The sequence below is a fragment of the Euprymna scolopes genome, chromosome 29, assembly GCF_053919585.1.
Source record: "Euprymna scolopes isolate OS-2025 chromosome 29, ASM5391958v1, whole genome shotgun sequence".
In the NCBI taxonomy this organism is placed as follows: Eukaryota; Metazoa; Mollusca; class Cephalopoda; order Sepiida; family Sepiolidae; genus Euprymna; species Euprymna scolopes.
The window spans coordinates 84,887,115-84,899,350 of record NC_136510.1 but is presented as its reverse complement, the minus strand read 5'-3'; the positions used below and the strand labels follow the sequence as shown (position 1 = coordinate 84,899,350).

The following is a 12,236-nucleotide window of genomic DNA, read 5'->3' as shown; positions in this document are numbered from 1 at the left end:
TAAAATTATAATTCATGTATTTATTTTTCTTTCAATGTATTTCACATAAATATATCAATTTTAATTGGATTTTTTATAAAAATAGTGAAATTTCAAAGTCAGTGTTGTGAAAAATGCTATGAAAATGGATTTTTCAGCATTTTTCTACACGATATTTAAAATTAAATGCTCAATTTTCTGTTCAAGATATAACCAAAAATTAGATTCCTATCACATTAAATCCCAACTATCATGTTGATTTTCTGAAAAAAGTTGCCGACCTGCCCTAATGTGACAAGTCACTTTACTATGGGAGTGCATCGTGTAAGAAAAGCGGTGGAATGGCGCAAAATAGTCCCAGAATCCAGGGATTAATACCACGCAAACAGTAAACTTGCAATGCCAGATTCGTTTTCAGCAGCACTGGTAACCTCTAAAAAACACAAACTAGAATGGTCGGCGTTGTTAAAGTTAAAATAAACATTTACCAAATTTTTGTTTTCTATAAGCTTGACAACAAAAGTCTGGTCTTTCTGAATCTAAGTTCTTGTACTTGTCTGCCTCCATTAGTTATTTAAAATACATTTTTACCAAACCCAACTAGAAAAACGATCTCTCCCCAGCTCCCTTGTTCTAAAGAAACCCGATCATCAGATTTAACAGATATTTTTCTGATGGACAGAATTTCATGGACATCTGTTTTTCTTGACCAACTGTTATCCAGCCTGGAATTGCACAGCTACCTTCGAAAACAGAGACCAAATAAAAAAAATATAAACTAAATTTAAAAAAAAAAAAAAAAAAAATCAATATAAATGCTTACAATATTAGTTAGCACACAGACACAAAAGTTAAAAAGAAAAAGGAGTTTTGTTTGGATATTTTTTTTTTATTAAGAATAAACTACAAGAGACATTGAAATGTTTTATTTTTCAAATGTTTCCATTGACAAGAGGTAATTTTTGATCAATTGTATTTTTATTTAGTGGAAAAAAAAAAAAAAAAATCTGCACATTGTTCTTCTCTTCATAGAGATGTGTAAGGAACACGTGGACTAAGAAACAAAAAAGATGGCACAAGCAGAAGTGGTCAACGGGTTTAGGAAATAAAACCATTGATGATAAAAGGATTAAACATTTAGATGAAAAAAAAAAGAAAAGGTAAACAAACCATAGAAATTTTCTTGGTGCTAGTGAACACCATGGTAGAAAATTTAGAAGGTTTCACTTATAAATAATTACATCAAAGTTGATTGTTTCTAAGACGTGTCCTGTACCCGCACGATGAACAAGTCAGTTTCTTTCGAAGGGGAAAAGGGAAGAGGAAGGGACTATACAGAGTAGTTGGCATAACAGAATTTTTTTTTTTTTTAAATACATTTGGCTTAACTTCCAACATAACCAGATGATAAAAGTACATCAATAAATAAGACACTATCATTTCAGTCCGAGAAAGGCAGATTTTTTTTTTTCCAAAACAGAGAAACATTCATAAAAATCCATTTTTTTTTTTTTTTTCCAAAATAGGTTTATTTTTCTTCATCAAAAATAATAAAAACAGGAATTCAGATTTGTATCTTGATATCCAAATCACAAAAACAGGAGAAAAAATTACAGATTGAACTGTATTGGTTGAAATATTGCAAAAAAAAATAAAAAATAAAAAATTGAAAATTACAAGAAAATTTTTTTTCAATCTGAAGGATTTCTCGAGTTTTTAATATGTATGTATAAAATAAAAGGCACCTCCATTAAAAATGGTTGAAAAACAAAGAAAATCCAAAAGAATTAATTGGATTTTCAATTTTGAAATCAACACAAAAATGTTAAAAAAAAAAAAAACAAACGAAAAAACAATATCTTGAATTCCTAAATTTACTCTCAAGAAAAATCTGAATGTCAAGTAAATCTCAGGAATTAAAGAGGAAGTTGAGGTTGGGTGTGTGTCAAACAGGGAAAGGTTTGAGAAATATGAAAACCCACTGGTACACACAGAAGAGTTAAATAAAATGAAGATGTTCAAAATCATGTGAAAGTTTTCTTTGAATTATATGGAAATGAAGTGGGGGGAGGGAGTAGAGGTTGGATAGTTCTTAGATGAGAGTCAAGTGAAAACAACCTGACTTAAGAGAAATGCGATCTGTAAATGGAATAAGATGAAGAGGAAAAAATGTATTAATGACTTAAAAAAATTACTTCTATTATTTAGCTTTATCTTGAATGATATTGGTGTTCAACAGGAAAGTTGGTGGGATGGGATTATTCTTATTGAAGAAACTGAATTTGAGCCAATGTGTAAAAAAAAAAAAAAAAAAAATGAAAGAGAAAAAGATTTGTCTATCCACTCTACAAATGTACAATCAGTTTTGAAGCGTTTCGTAAGGCTGCCACCACACGAAAATAAGAACTAGTCTTCATCTTCGTCCTCTTCATCTTCCTCTTCTTCCTCCTCATCCTCTTCTACTTCATCTTCTTCCTCCTCTTCTTCATCTTCCTCATCATCATCATCATCTACTGAATCCTCTACTTTTACTTTCTTGGCTGCAGAGCCACCTGTTATACCACCTCCAGATTTCTGTATAGAGAAAAGGTAAAAAGGAAATTTGTTTTAAAAACTTATGCTAAGTAAATAGTGTGCAAAAGCAAATATAATATTGTCAAAATGCATCATAATACTTGCCAATCTTAGTAAATCATGTTAACTACAATATAGATATCTAGAACACTAACAGAAATGCTGTATAAATATAATTAAGGTCACTTTTTCAGCAAAAACCGTCCTCTCATGGCTTTACGCATGCGTCAGACGACGTCATAACCTGATTTAGTTTAAATATTTGAAGAACTGACACAATTTCATGTACGTCGTGTTAGGTCAGAGCGTTGGGTCATTAAACGTTTTGGGTTCGAATCGTGGTGTAAGATGTCTTTTTTTTTTTTTTTTTTTTTTTTGACTTTTTAAATTTTAATATTGAAGCAGGGTTATTTAAGCCATTTTACACGGAACGTTTATTTTTGTTTTTTCTTTTTTTAAACTTTGGTTATTCTTAGGTTTTCATTATCCCCCCCCCCCCAAACGATCACACACACCCAAAAACACTGGTACCCACTGATTTTTTTAAATTTTAATATTGAAACAGGCTTATTTAAGCCATTTTTCACGTGTTTTTTTTTTGGTTTGGTTTTTATTTTTCAGAAGTTTTAATGTTCGTTTTTCTGTTTTCTTTTTTCAGATTTTTACATTTAACATCGTTTGTTTGCCTTACGTTAGTTTTTCTCTCTTAATGTTTTGATTACCCCCCCCCTATTTTTCAGATAAGTTTTAACGTTTGTTTTGTTTTTTTTTAACTTCGCTTATTCTTAGGTTTTCATTAACACCCCCCCCCACTGACCACACACCTCCAAACACTCAGGTAACGCCAGGTACCCCCCGCTATACACAAATAAGACAGAAAATATACATGGCAAAACTGCCCTACATTTCTGTTCAAAAACAAAATGTATGCACTAGTTTTCATTAAAATCTAATCTAGATTACAAATATCCACAATCTTTCTAAGAATATACATAAAACATTCCTTGTATTTATTTTTAAACTCTGACATAGGTATGCTCAGATCATTTGTTTAATCAATGAAATAGAAAGATTAGATACTTCAGCTGGGCATCAGATCAATCCAATTAGTATGAAAACACTAATGCCCCTATTTTACACTTATTTTTAGCAGCATGCAAGCGACTGTCACTCCGTCGGTCCGTAACACTTTTGTGCTTGGCCTTTTTGGTTAAGATCAAAGGTAGTTTTTTAAAGCTTTTTTTTTTTTTTGGCCTTTTGGCCAAGATCAAAGTGTAGTATCTGTTCTGGCAGATACTGCAAGCAAAGACCATATGTGGGGGCAACCTCACATAAGACCTTGGTCAATGTAGGGGCAACAGTTCATATCAATTGTCACTATCCAGCTCCCCTACTCCCCGGGGAGTTGGTCCCCATTTCCCCATTACTCCTCACGTTAAAAATCGGCCATGTGCCTAATTTGCTTGATGGGGGAGCAAATAAATACCCTTTTTTTGGCCTTTTGGCCAAGATCAAAGTGTAGCTTTACTTATTGTGATATAAAGTGGAGGATCAATTTTCTCTATTAATTTAATGTAAAATGATCACCCACTTTACAATCAGTCAGTCTCAAAGCCATTCAAGTCATTCTCCAGATCATTCAAGTTATTTTTTAAGCATTTAAGTCATTCAATTCATCCTTAAGCTCAATAAAGTCATTCTAAGTCATTTACTTTTTATTTATTTAAGTCATTTCAGCCCATTTTTCAGTCATTTTAGTTTATCTTTAAGAATTTCATGTCAATCCTACATTCACGCATTCATTCATTACACGAGAGCACGTGACTAATGGCTATCGGCCTTGTTTAAAATGAATATGGCACAGAAAAATTACTTTATTTCCAAAATATATTTAGTCATAAAATCTTTGCAGTGTTTATATTCCATTTTCAGTTTGCATTTATCTAATATTTTACTTATAATAATTAAATCACAATTAGTATTTATAAAAAGTTAAAAATTCAGTAACATTAGTTATACGAGGGGTCAAATGAGTAAGCTTCTTGGGTTCTCCCAATTTTCCCAAGCAACACTTGTGCACAATTCTTGATAGTCAAAGTTTTCTTTATGTTAAATAAAAATTGATTATTTAAAATTTTTCAGTAATCGTTTTTTTTTTTTTTTTTAATTATTTTTTACTTGGAGTGACCACTTACCAAGGTCAGAAGGCCACTCAAGGATAAAAGTTAATGAATATAAGGTGGTAGTGTAGTAATTGTTAATGGTGTAAATCAAGTAGAATTTGATTATGGAATGGCTCAACAAGAATTTGTTTACATTAGATTTGAAGGCTAAATCTTCTTTGTACTAAATCTCAGATAAAAATATTTACCTTATCTAAAATATAAGAAATTTGTAACCTTTAAGGATTTAAAAATATTTGATTTTTTTGCCACCTATACTTATACTAAAGACATCAACCATCTAAAGGAGAATCAGATTTCAATAAAACACAGCATTAGAGAATTTTTCAGTTTTGATATAGAAATTTTAATCTTTAATTCTATTTACAAATCGAATAAAAGTAGAGACTTACCTTATTGTACTCTGCCATTGCAAGTTTATATTTTTTGCCTTCTTCTTCACTCATTTTCTCGTATTGCCTTTTCTCTTCTGCACCCATTTCACGCCATTTTTCACCAGCTACAAAAATCACAAATGAATAAATTAAATGTAATAAAAAGTTATAAAAATAAAATCGAAATGTAGAATCGTGATTAATCTAAAATAACATTTACCTTCTTTGAGAATCATTTTGTGAGCCGCATTTTCTTGACCGTCTTTTGGAACATAGTTTTTCCTAAATTCTGCCAAGAACAGGAAATACGATGTCTGTGGTCTTTTCGGCTTATCTGGATCGGCTGCAGATTTTTTCCCTTTGTACTCTGCCATCTGAAAAGGAAACCAAAACTTAATTTACTTTTCGAAGCCAAAGTTTTATTTTCATCAAATCTAAAAATGTTTAATATGGGAATATAGACGTTTTGCAAAATAAGGTAACAATTATGACTGATTTTTTTTTTTTTTTTTTTACATAGGCATCACCACATTATCAAAGCCAAGAGGCCACTCAAGGATAAGACTGATTGAAGTTAGTTTGAATTTTAAAAATTACTTTGTGTACAAATTGCCACAAAAGCTCAATTTTTAATGTACAACTAAAAATACAAGATTCAAACAAGTTCTTAAAAATGTGACGTTATTTTGCAGTAAATGAAAATCACAATCGGCCTAAACACTGGGCAAAATCTATTTTATTTTACGTTGGGAAAAACAAAAATGATACAAAAAAGATATATATCAGAAGCCAACAGATTTGATTTTTCTCACTGATTCATAGCACATTAATCATTAAGTTTCACTTATTTAAAAATAAAAAACTACTTGACAATCATATGAGCAGCCAATATTAATGTGTTTATTTAAAGACTGTTAACCATTTTTTTTTTTAATTTTTTTTTGCTATAGGCGATAAATTGTCTTGTTTATTTTTCAAGTAAAAAGTTGGAGAGGAAAAAAAAACAACAAAAAAAACACCCTAACAGATAAAACGGGCTTCAAAGGCAGATGTGTAAAATGTAAGGGAGGTAACTCCATCCCATTTACCAGTTTTGGATAAGGGAAATCAAGAGAAAAAACACACAATGTTTGAAACATTGTCTTACCAGTTATATATTTATATATATATATATATATATATATATATATAAGCGAAAATGTATATATGTATGTGTGTTCGCTTTTTCTGTATGTCAACAAAAGGCTTTTTATAGAGAAGCGGTCACTCACTTAACTTTTTATATCACATAGAAATCGTAATATCTCACAGTTAACAACGAAGCTTGCCTGTCTATTTAATTTGCTCAATTTCGGGAAGATAAACATTCAATATTTGTCGCTCGCCGCATGTGGGTTAGTCTTTTTCCTATAACATCTTGGGGGTGGGGGGGAAAAAAAAAAAAGCGTTCAGCAGTAAATAAATACTATCCCACAGTTGACCTCATTAACTCATTAAAATGGGCACCTGCTTAATCCAACTAATTAAATAAATTCAAACGTGTTTTCATTAACATCGCACATTTTTTTCTCCACACTTTAATTTACAACTTTGCCTCAAGGGTTCGGGTTCGATCCTCATACTTACTTTTTTTTTTTACCCCCCCCCCCAAAAAAAACACCCGGGCAACGCTGGGTACCCCTCGCTAGTATATTATAAAGAAAAGCTAGAGATATTCATCATAGATGGATAAAGCGGCACTCACTCTTTCTAGACAGAAATGGCTTTCTCAAAAAGTTTCATGTGAATATCAAATTCACAACCGGTCCCCAGTCACTTGTATATTTAAGTCAGGAGAGATGACACTAGGTTTTGCAGGTAATTGTTGATTGATGTCCTCCATCATTACAGCACCAAGTTATCCCAAATTGTCACCCATCTGGTACTGACCAGGCTTAATATTGTATAACTTAAGTGATCTAACAAGAATCGGTGTACTGAGATGATTAAAGCTTATAAGGTTAATTCAGAAGAAGGTGTTAAAATCCTAAAAGGAGAGGAAGAAAGTGGATCTGGAGTTACTTTTGTTTTCCTTATTTCGTCCTTTAGTCTTCATTCTATGAGTGAAGTTTCTGACAAAGGGGAAAGAATTGCTGTTTACCCATGTCAGATTCTATAGCATTTGATACTTATTGTTGATTAGTCTGATCTTGAAGTTGCATTTTTTTTTTAAAAGTTTTTTTTTGTTTGCATCAAGCGATTTCCATAAAATAAAATAAAGCAACATTACCTCTTTTTCATATCTCGCTCTTTCTTTTGCTGCTTTCTCGTCAAATGGTTTCCTTTGTGCTGGACTCAAATTCTTCCATTTTTCAGAACATTCTTTCGTGAATTCTGCAACCTGAAACGAAAAAATATTTTGATAAATTAGTTTTAATCTTAAATTTTGATTGCAAAAATTACAATTTAAGAAATCAAATCTAAATTTTACAACAGGAATCAATGAAAATGTTTGATATGTCATGAATAATTGTAGAATTCAGTTTCTATTTAACTTTTCTCCATCTTCATTTACATTTGATAGAAAACTTTGGGAAGCTGGGAATAGAAATAAAGTTTAACACAAACCCAAAGCACAATTTGCTTAAGTCTTTTTTTTTTTTTTTTTTTTTTTTTTAAGTGCGGACACTAGGTTCCCTTGGTTGATCTGAGGGATACAGAATTTTCTTTAAATAAATCCAAGCATCTAAAAGAGATTCAACGTTAATTCAGCTTGTGTTTATCTTTGTCATCAATAGAGAATCAGATTCACTAAAATTGATCAAGGTAATTTGTCGCTAATGAACAATGTATCATGTATTACAATATATTTTTCACTTCTCACGGATTTTCCAATGTTTATCTAACAAAAATAGAAATTACCATCATCATCTTGACATACTGATTATTCTCATCTTTATAATCTCGAGTTACGCGTTCATAAATTAAAAATTGATCTCGATCAATTACACATTTCATCTCCTCCGCAAATCAAATATGCAAACAACATGGATGATGTATTCAGATTCAAGTTCTCCACATTTGAATCAGACTAAATTAGGATGGAAAACAGGAAATCATTTTTTTTTTTTTTTTTACCTTTGAGATATTTTTTCCTGCCTTTTTCGCCTGTTCTCGGCAATTGGCCATGAAAAAGAAATAAGCTGTTGTTGCTCTTTTCGGTTGGTTAGCATCTTTTGGTTTCCTTTTTTTACCAGCTTTATCCAACTTCAGGCGACCTTAAAACACAAGGAAAAAAAAAAAAAGTAAACAAATGGCCACAATGAAACATTTTTAAATCAAGAAAATTATGTAAAAGACAATTTAGAATTTTGTATAAACCATCAATCAACCAAATGAATATTATCGAATCGGCCTGAACTGCTGTAACGCCACGTCTTCAGTGCTCCAAATTTTTAAGAGATAAATTATTAGGGTTACTTTAACAAATGATTAGCATTTCTTTTTTTTTTTTTAAAGGAATTTCTGATAAAAAAACAAAAACAAAACATACACACGTTAAGAATGTATTTTCACAAGATTTATATTTTATTTAACTTGGTTTGTGCACCAAGTGAGTGCTTACATGAACATAGACAGTTTTATTTAAACATTGTATTATATATATATATATATATATATATATATATATAGGGGGATGCAAAAGTAGGTATACAGTGGTCAAAAAAAAAAAAAAAAGAAAAAACGTATAAAGTTTAAGGCATTTATTATACAGACAAACAAATGTTGCATAAACAAGTAATAATTAGCATGTATAATAAGAAACACATGTAATAGGAAGCCCTATTTCCGCAGGTATTCAAATTGCTTGCCGTCAGCGTTAACACATTCCTCTAATCGAGAACGAACACTGATGCACACTCTAGAACAAAGATCTTTATCAGCATCAATTTCCTGACAAGCTTCCAAAATGAACTGAATCATGCTTTCGACAGTGCGAGGCTTGCGTGCAAAAACCTTATCTTTTACTGTGCCCCAAAAAAAGAAATCCATAGGAGTTAAATCTGGCGAGCGTGGTAGCCAGTCGATGGCGCCACGGTGTCCAATCCATCTGTTGGGAAATTTTAAGTCAAGCAGTGCTCGCACAGTGAGTGCAAAATGAGGTGGGGCCCCGTCTTGTTGAAAATAAAAGTCATCATTTTGGTATTGTTCACATACTTGGCGTATTATTGCATCCTGCAACATGTTTGAAGTACACAGTTTGATCAATGCTTGTGTGAAGAATAATGGGGCCAACAACACCTTTGCAAGAAAGCCCGGCCCATACTGTTACCCCGGGTTGATTGAGTTGTTTTTCAATAGTGATGCGAGGGTTTTCGGTTGCATAATAAACGCAATTGTGTCGATTAACGGCACCTGATAATTTAAAGTTTGCTTCGTCAGACCATACAATTTTATTTAGAATACCGTTACCTTCAAGTTCCTCGCTCAGGATGTTTTCAGAAAATTGTAAACGACGATCAGAGTCATCTTCCAATAAACCATGTATCAATCGAGGCGTGTACATCTTTAGACTGGCACGATTCATCAGGCGCCCCAATGATCTACGCTCAATACCAAGTTCAGATGAGGCTCTGTATTTCGATTTCTTTGGGCTCTGAGTAAATGCCTGAGCAACTTTGAATTCATTTTCTCGTGTGGTCACAGTAATTGGTCGACCACTTCTCGGTGCATTGTGGATACTCCCTGTCTGTTCAAATTTGTCACGCAGTCGATAAACCGTGAGCCTTGTTGGGGGAGGTGTTGCAAAGGTTTTGACCCACTGTTCTCTTACGCGTTCACTATTTTCTGTCTTCCAGTATTGTCTTAATATCCATTTTCGCTGTTTGTCAGTCAAATTACCGGCCATGGTTAAATTGCCAATTTAACTGAAAAAATAAAAATAAATGATTCAAACTACATGCACTTTAATCGAAAGGAAATTTAATTAATAAAAACAAAAGACTAAAAGTATATGCCTTTTTACTTTAAGGTATGTAGCTTTCAGTTCAATAAAATGTCAATAATTTCAATACTGTATACCTACTTTTGCCCCCCCCCCCTCCGTGTATATATATATATATATATATATATATATATATATATATATGAAAATACAATTCAAACGCTTGCAGGTAACATCTTAAAAAATAAGTCTTTTTGTACATTTGGAGAAAATATTCCGAACGCGAGGAACAATTCCAATTTTTTTTAAGTAATAAAAATAAAAATAAAAAAATAAAAAAGGATTTTTTTTTAATTGGAAAAGGACAACTATTGTTGATATAAACACGAAATTGTAATTTAAATTAAGATACTTTTACGTTGGCTGTTGGAATTTTAAATATGACGCATTGATTTATCATTCGGCTATCTTGATAATCGTAGGTCCTATTTCGAAACATAACATATCCACCAAAAGGTGACGTCAATTTGGGAAATGCAAATGCGAAATCTGGAGGCATGAAACGAAATACGGTTTGATAGTTAACTCATGTTCAAATAGCTGTTGCACTTTATAGACATTGTTACATAACAAAATAAAAAAAGTTGTGACCTATGTTTAAAATTCATTCAAAAAAAAATAAATAAATAAATAAATAAAAATAAAAAATAAATAAATAAAATGATAATAAAAAAATAAACTTAAACTGAGTTATCGGCCAAAACAAAAAGTATTTTTTGATGGAGTCTCCTTAAAAAATCTACCAAAAATCAGGTAATCATCTAATCAACACAAAATTTTCACTGATTAATTAGTGAAGAAGAACTTTATAATGGTGTACTTTTTTTTTTTTTTTCCATAATATATATATACACAAAATTCCCTTTATTTGTGGATACAAATATGCTTAAAATAATTAGCCAAAATTGAGCAAAATATATTCTAATGTGGGAAGGATGAGGATTGTAGATAAAAATAAAAGCATCACGCATCAGATTTTAAAGTTGAGTATCCGAATTTTGAATGTTTTATTTTTCATCTTTTGTGTTTTGAAATGTTAAAGTCGTAGAATAATGTTAACTATTTTTCAGATTAGCAAAAATAATTATATATTTTCATTATTTTATTGGGGAAAAAAAAAAAAAAAAAAAAAAAAAAAAAAAAAAAACTTTTAAATCATGGCAAAACAAATAATTTTTCTTTTAGTGAGCCCAATATTGCTAATATACCATAAAATAAGAAATGTTTTAAAGAATCGATAAAAAAATAAATCGCATTTTGTTAAAAATACAATAATTTCTTTTGCCAATTTCTTGTTTATTCAATTATGGTGGCTCAACTGTAATAGAAGATGCAGGATTTTTTTTTTTCAATACATACGACACCTAGCATTCTCAAAATGGTTACCTATCTGCTAACTGGCCAGCCTCATTGTTGCTTAATTTCAGGGGTGGGTGTATGTAAGCAACAAATTATATATATATATATATACTAGTACCATTACACAGCCTTGCTTGGGGGTTTACTTTCATGCCTTTTATGTTTATTTTGATTTGTATCTTTGATAATTCCAATTTTTTTTTTTTTTTTTTTTTGTAATCCTAAAATTATTTTAGTAAATTTCGGTTATATTGACATCTTACTGATCAACATCGACTATCTATTTATTCGTTGTCGCTACAATTAGTTAACTGTGTCCAAAAATTCCTTATCTTATGTTGCCGAACATACTCCTTGTGCTTGGTTGTTGATACCAATGTTTTGTTAGACCGAGATATAAGAAACCTCTGAATCCACTAAATATGTGTGTAGATTGTTTTGCAATTTCTTTAGGATTAGCTGCTTGTTCAATAGACATTAAAAATGGAAACAATTTACTTTTACACTGAAAAAAATAAAAATAAAAATAAATAAAAAACGTAAATTTTCAAGTCTTATAAAATTCTTTGCAGTTAATGGAAAAAAAAATAAAGAAATTTACGTGCAGAGTTTGAACCTACAGCCCATGTCATGCAAAAAAAAAAGTACTCTTGCATAATTTGACCCGGATTCTCAGAAATTCCCATCAAGCATGGATCAGGAGAGGCCGGCAATTATTGGTTTCAGCCGAGCATTGTAACAGACGACAAAAAAAAAAAAAAAAAAAAAAAAAAAAAAAAAAAA

At 31.1% G+C, this 12,236-nt stretch overlaps 1 protein-coding gene across 4 annotated transcripts in view; it reads right to left on the bottom strand.

Annotated features, from left to right (window-relative positions):
* Positions 1-890: 890 nt before the first annotated feature.
* LOC145252761 (high mobility group protein B3-like) overlaps positions 891-12,236 on the bottom strand; it is a 30,664-nt gene continuing 19,318 nt past the window's right edge. For all 4 annotated transcript variants that reach the window (XM_080112650.1, XM_080112647.1, XM_080112648.1 and 1 more), the window contains exons 2-6: positions 8,228-8,367; positions 7,380-7,490; positions 5,331-5,484; positions 5,129-5,235; positions 891-2,553 (exon numbers count right to left, since the gene is read on the bottom strand). In XM_080112650.1, coding sequence (XP_079968776.1) covers positions 2,386-2,553; positions 5,129-5,235; positions 5,331-5,484; positions 7,380-7,490; positions 8,228-8,367 — 680 coding nt within the window. In that variant the 3' untranslated portion in view covers positions 891-2,385. The remainder of the gene's footprint in view (positions 2,554-5,128; positions 5,236-5,330; positions 5,485-7,379; positions 7,491-8,227; positions 8,368-12,236) is intronic.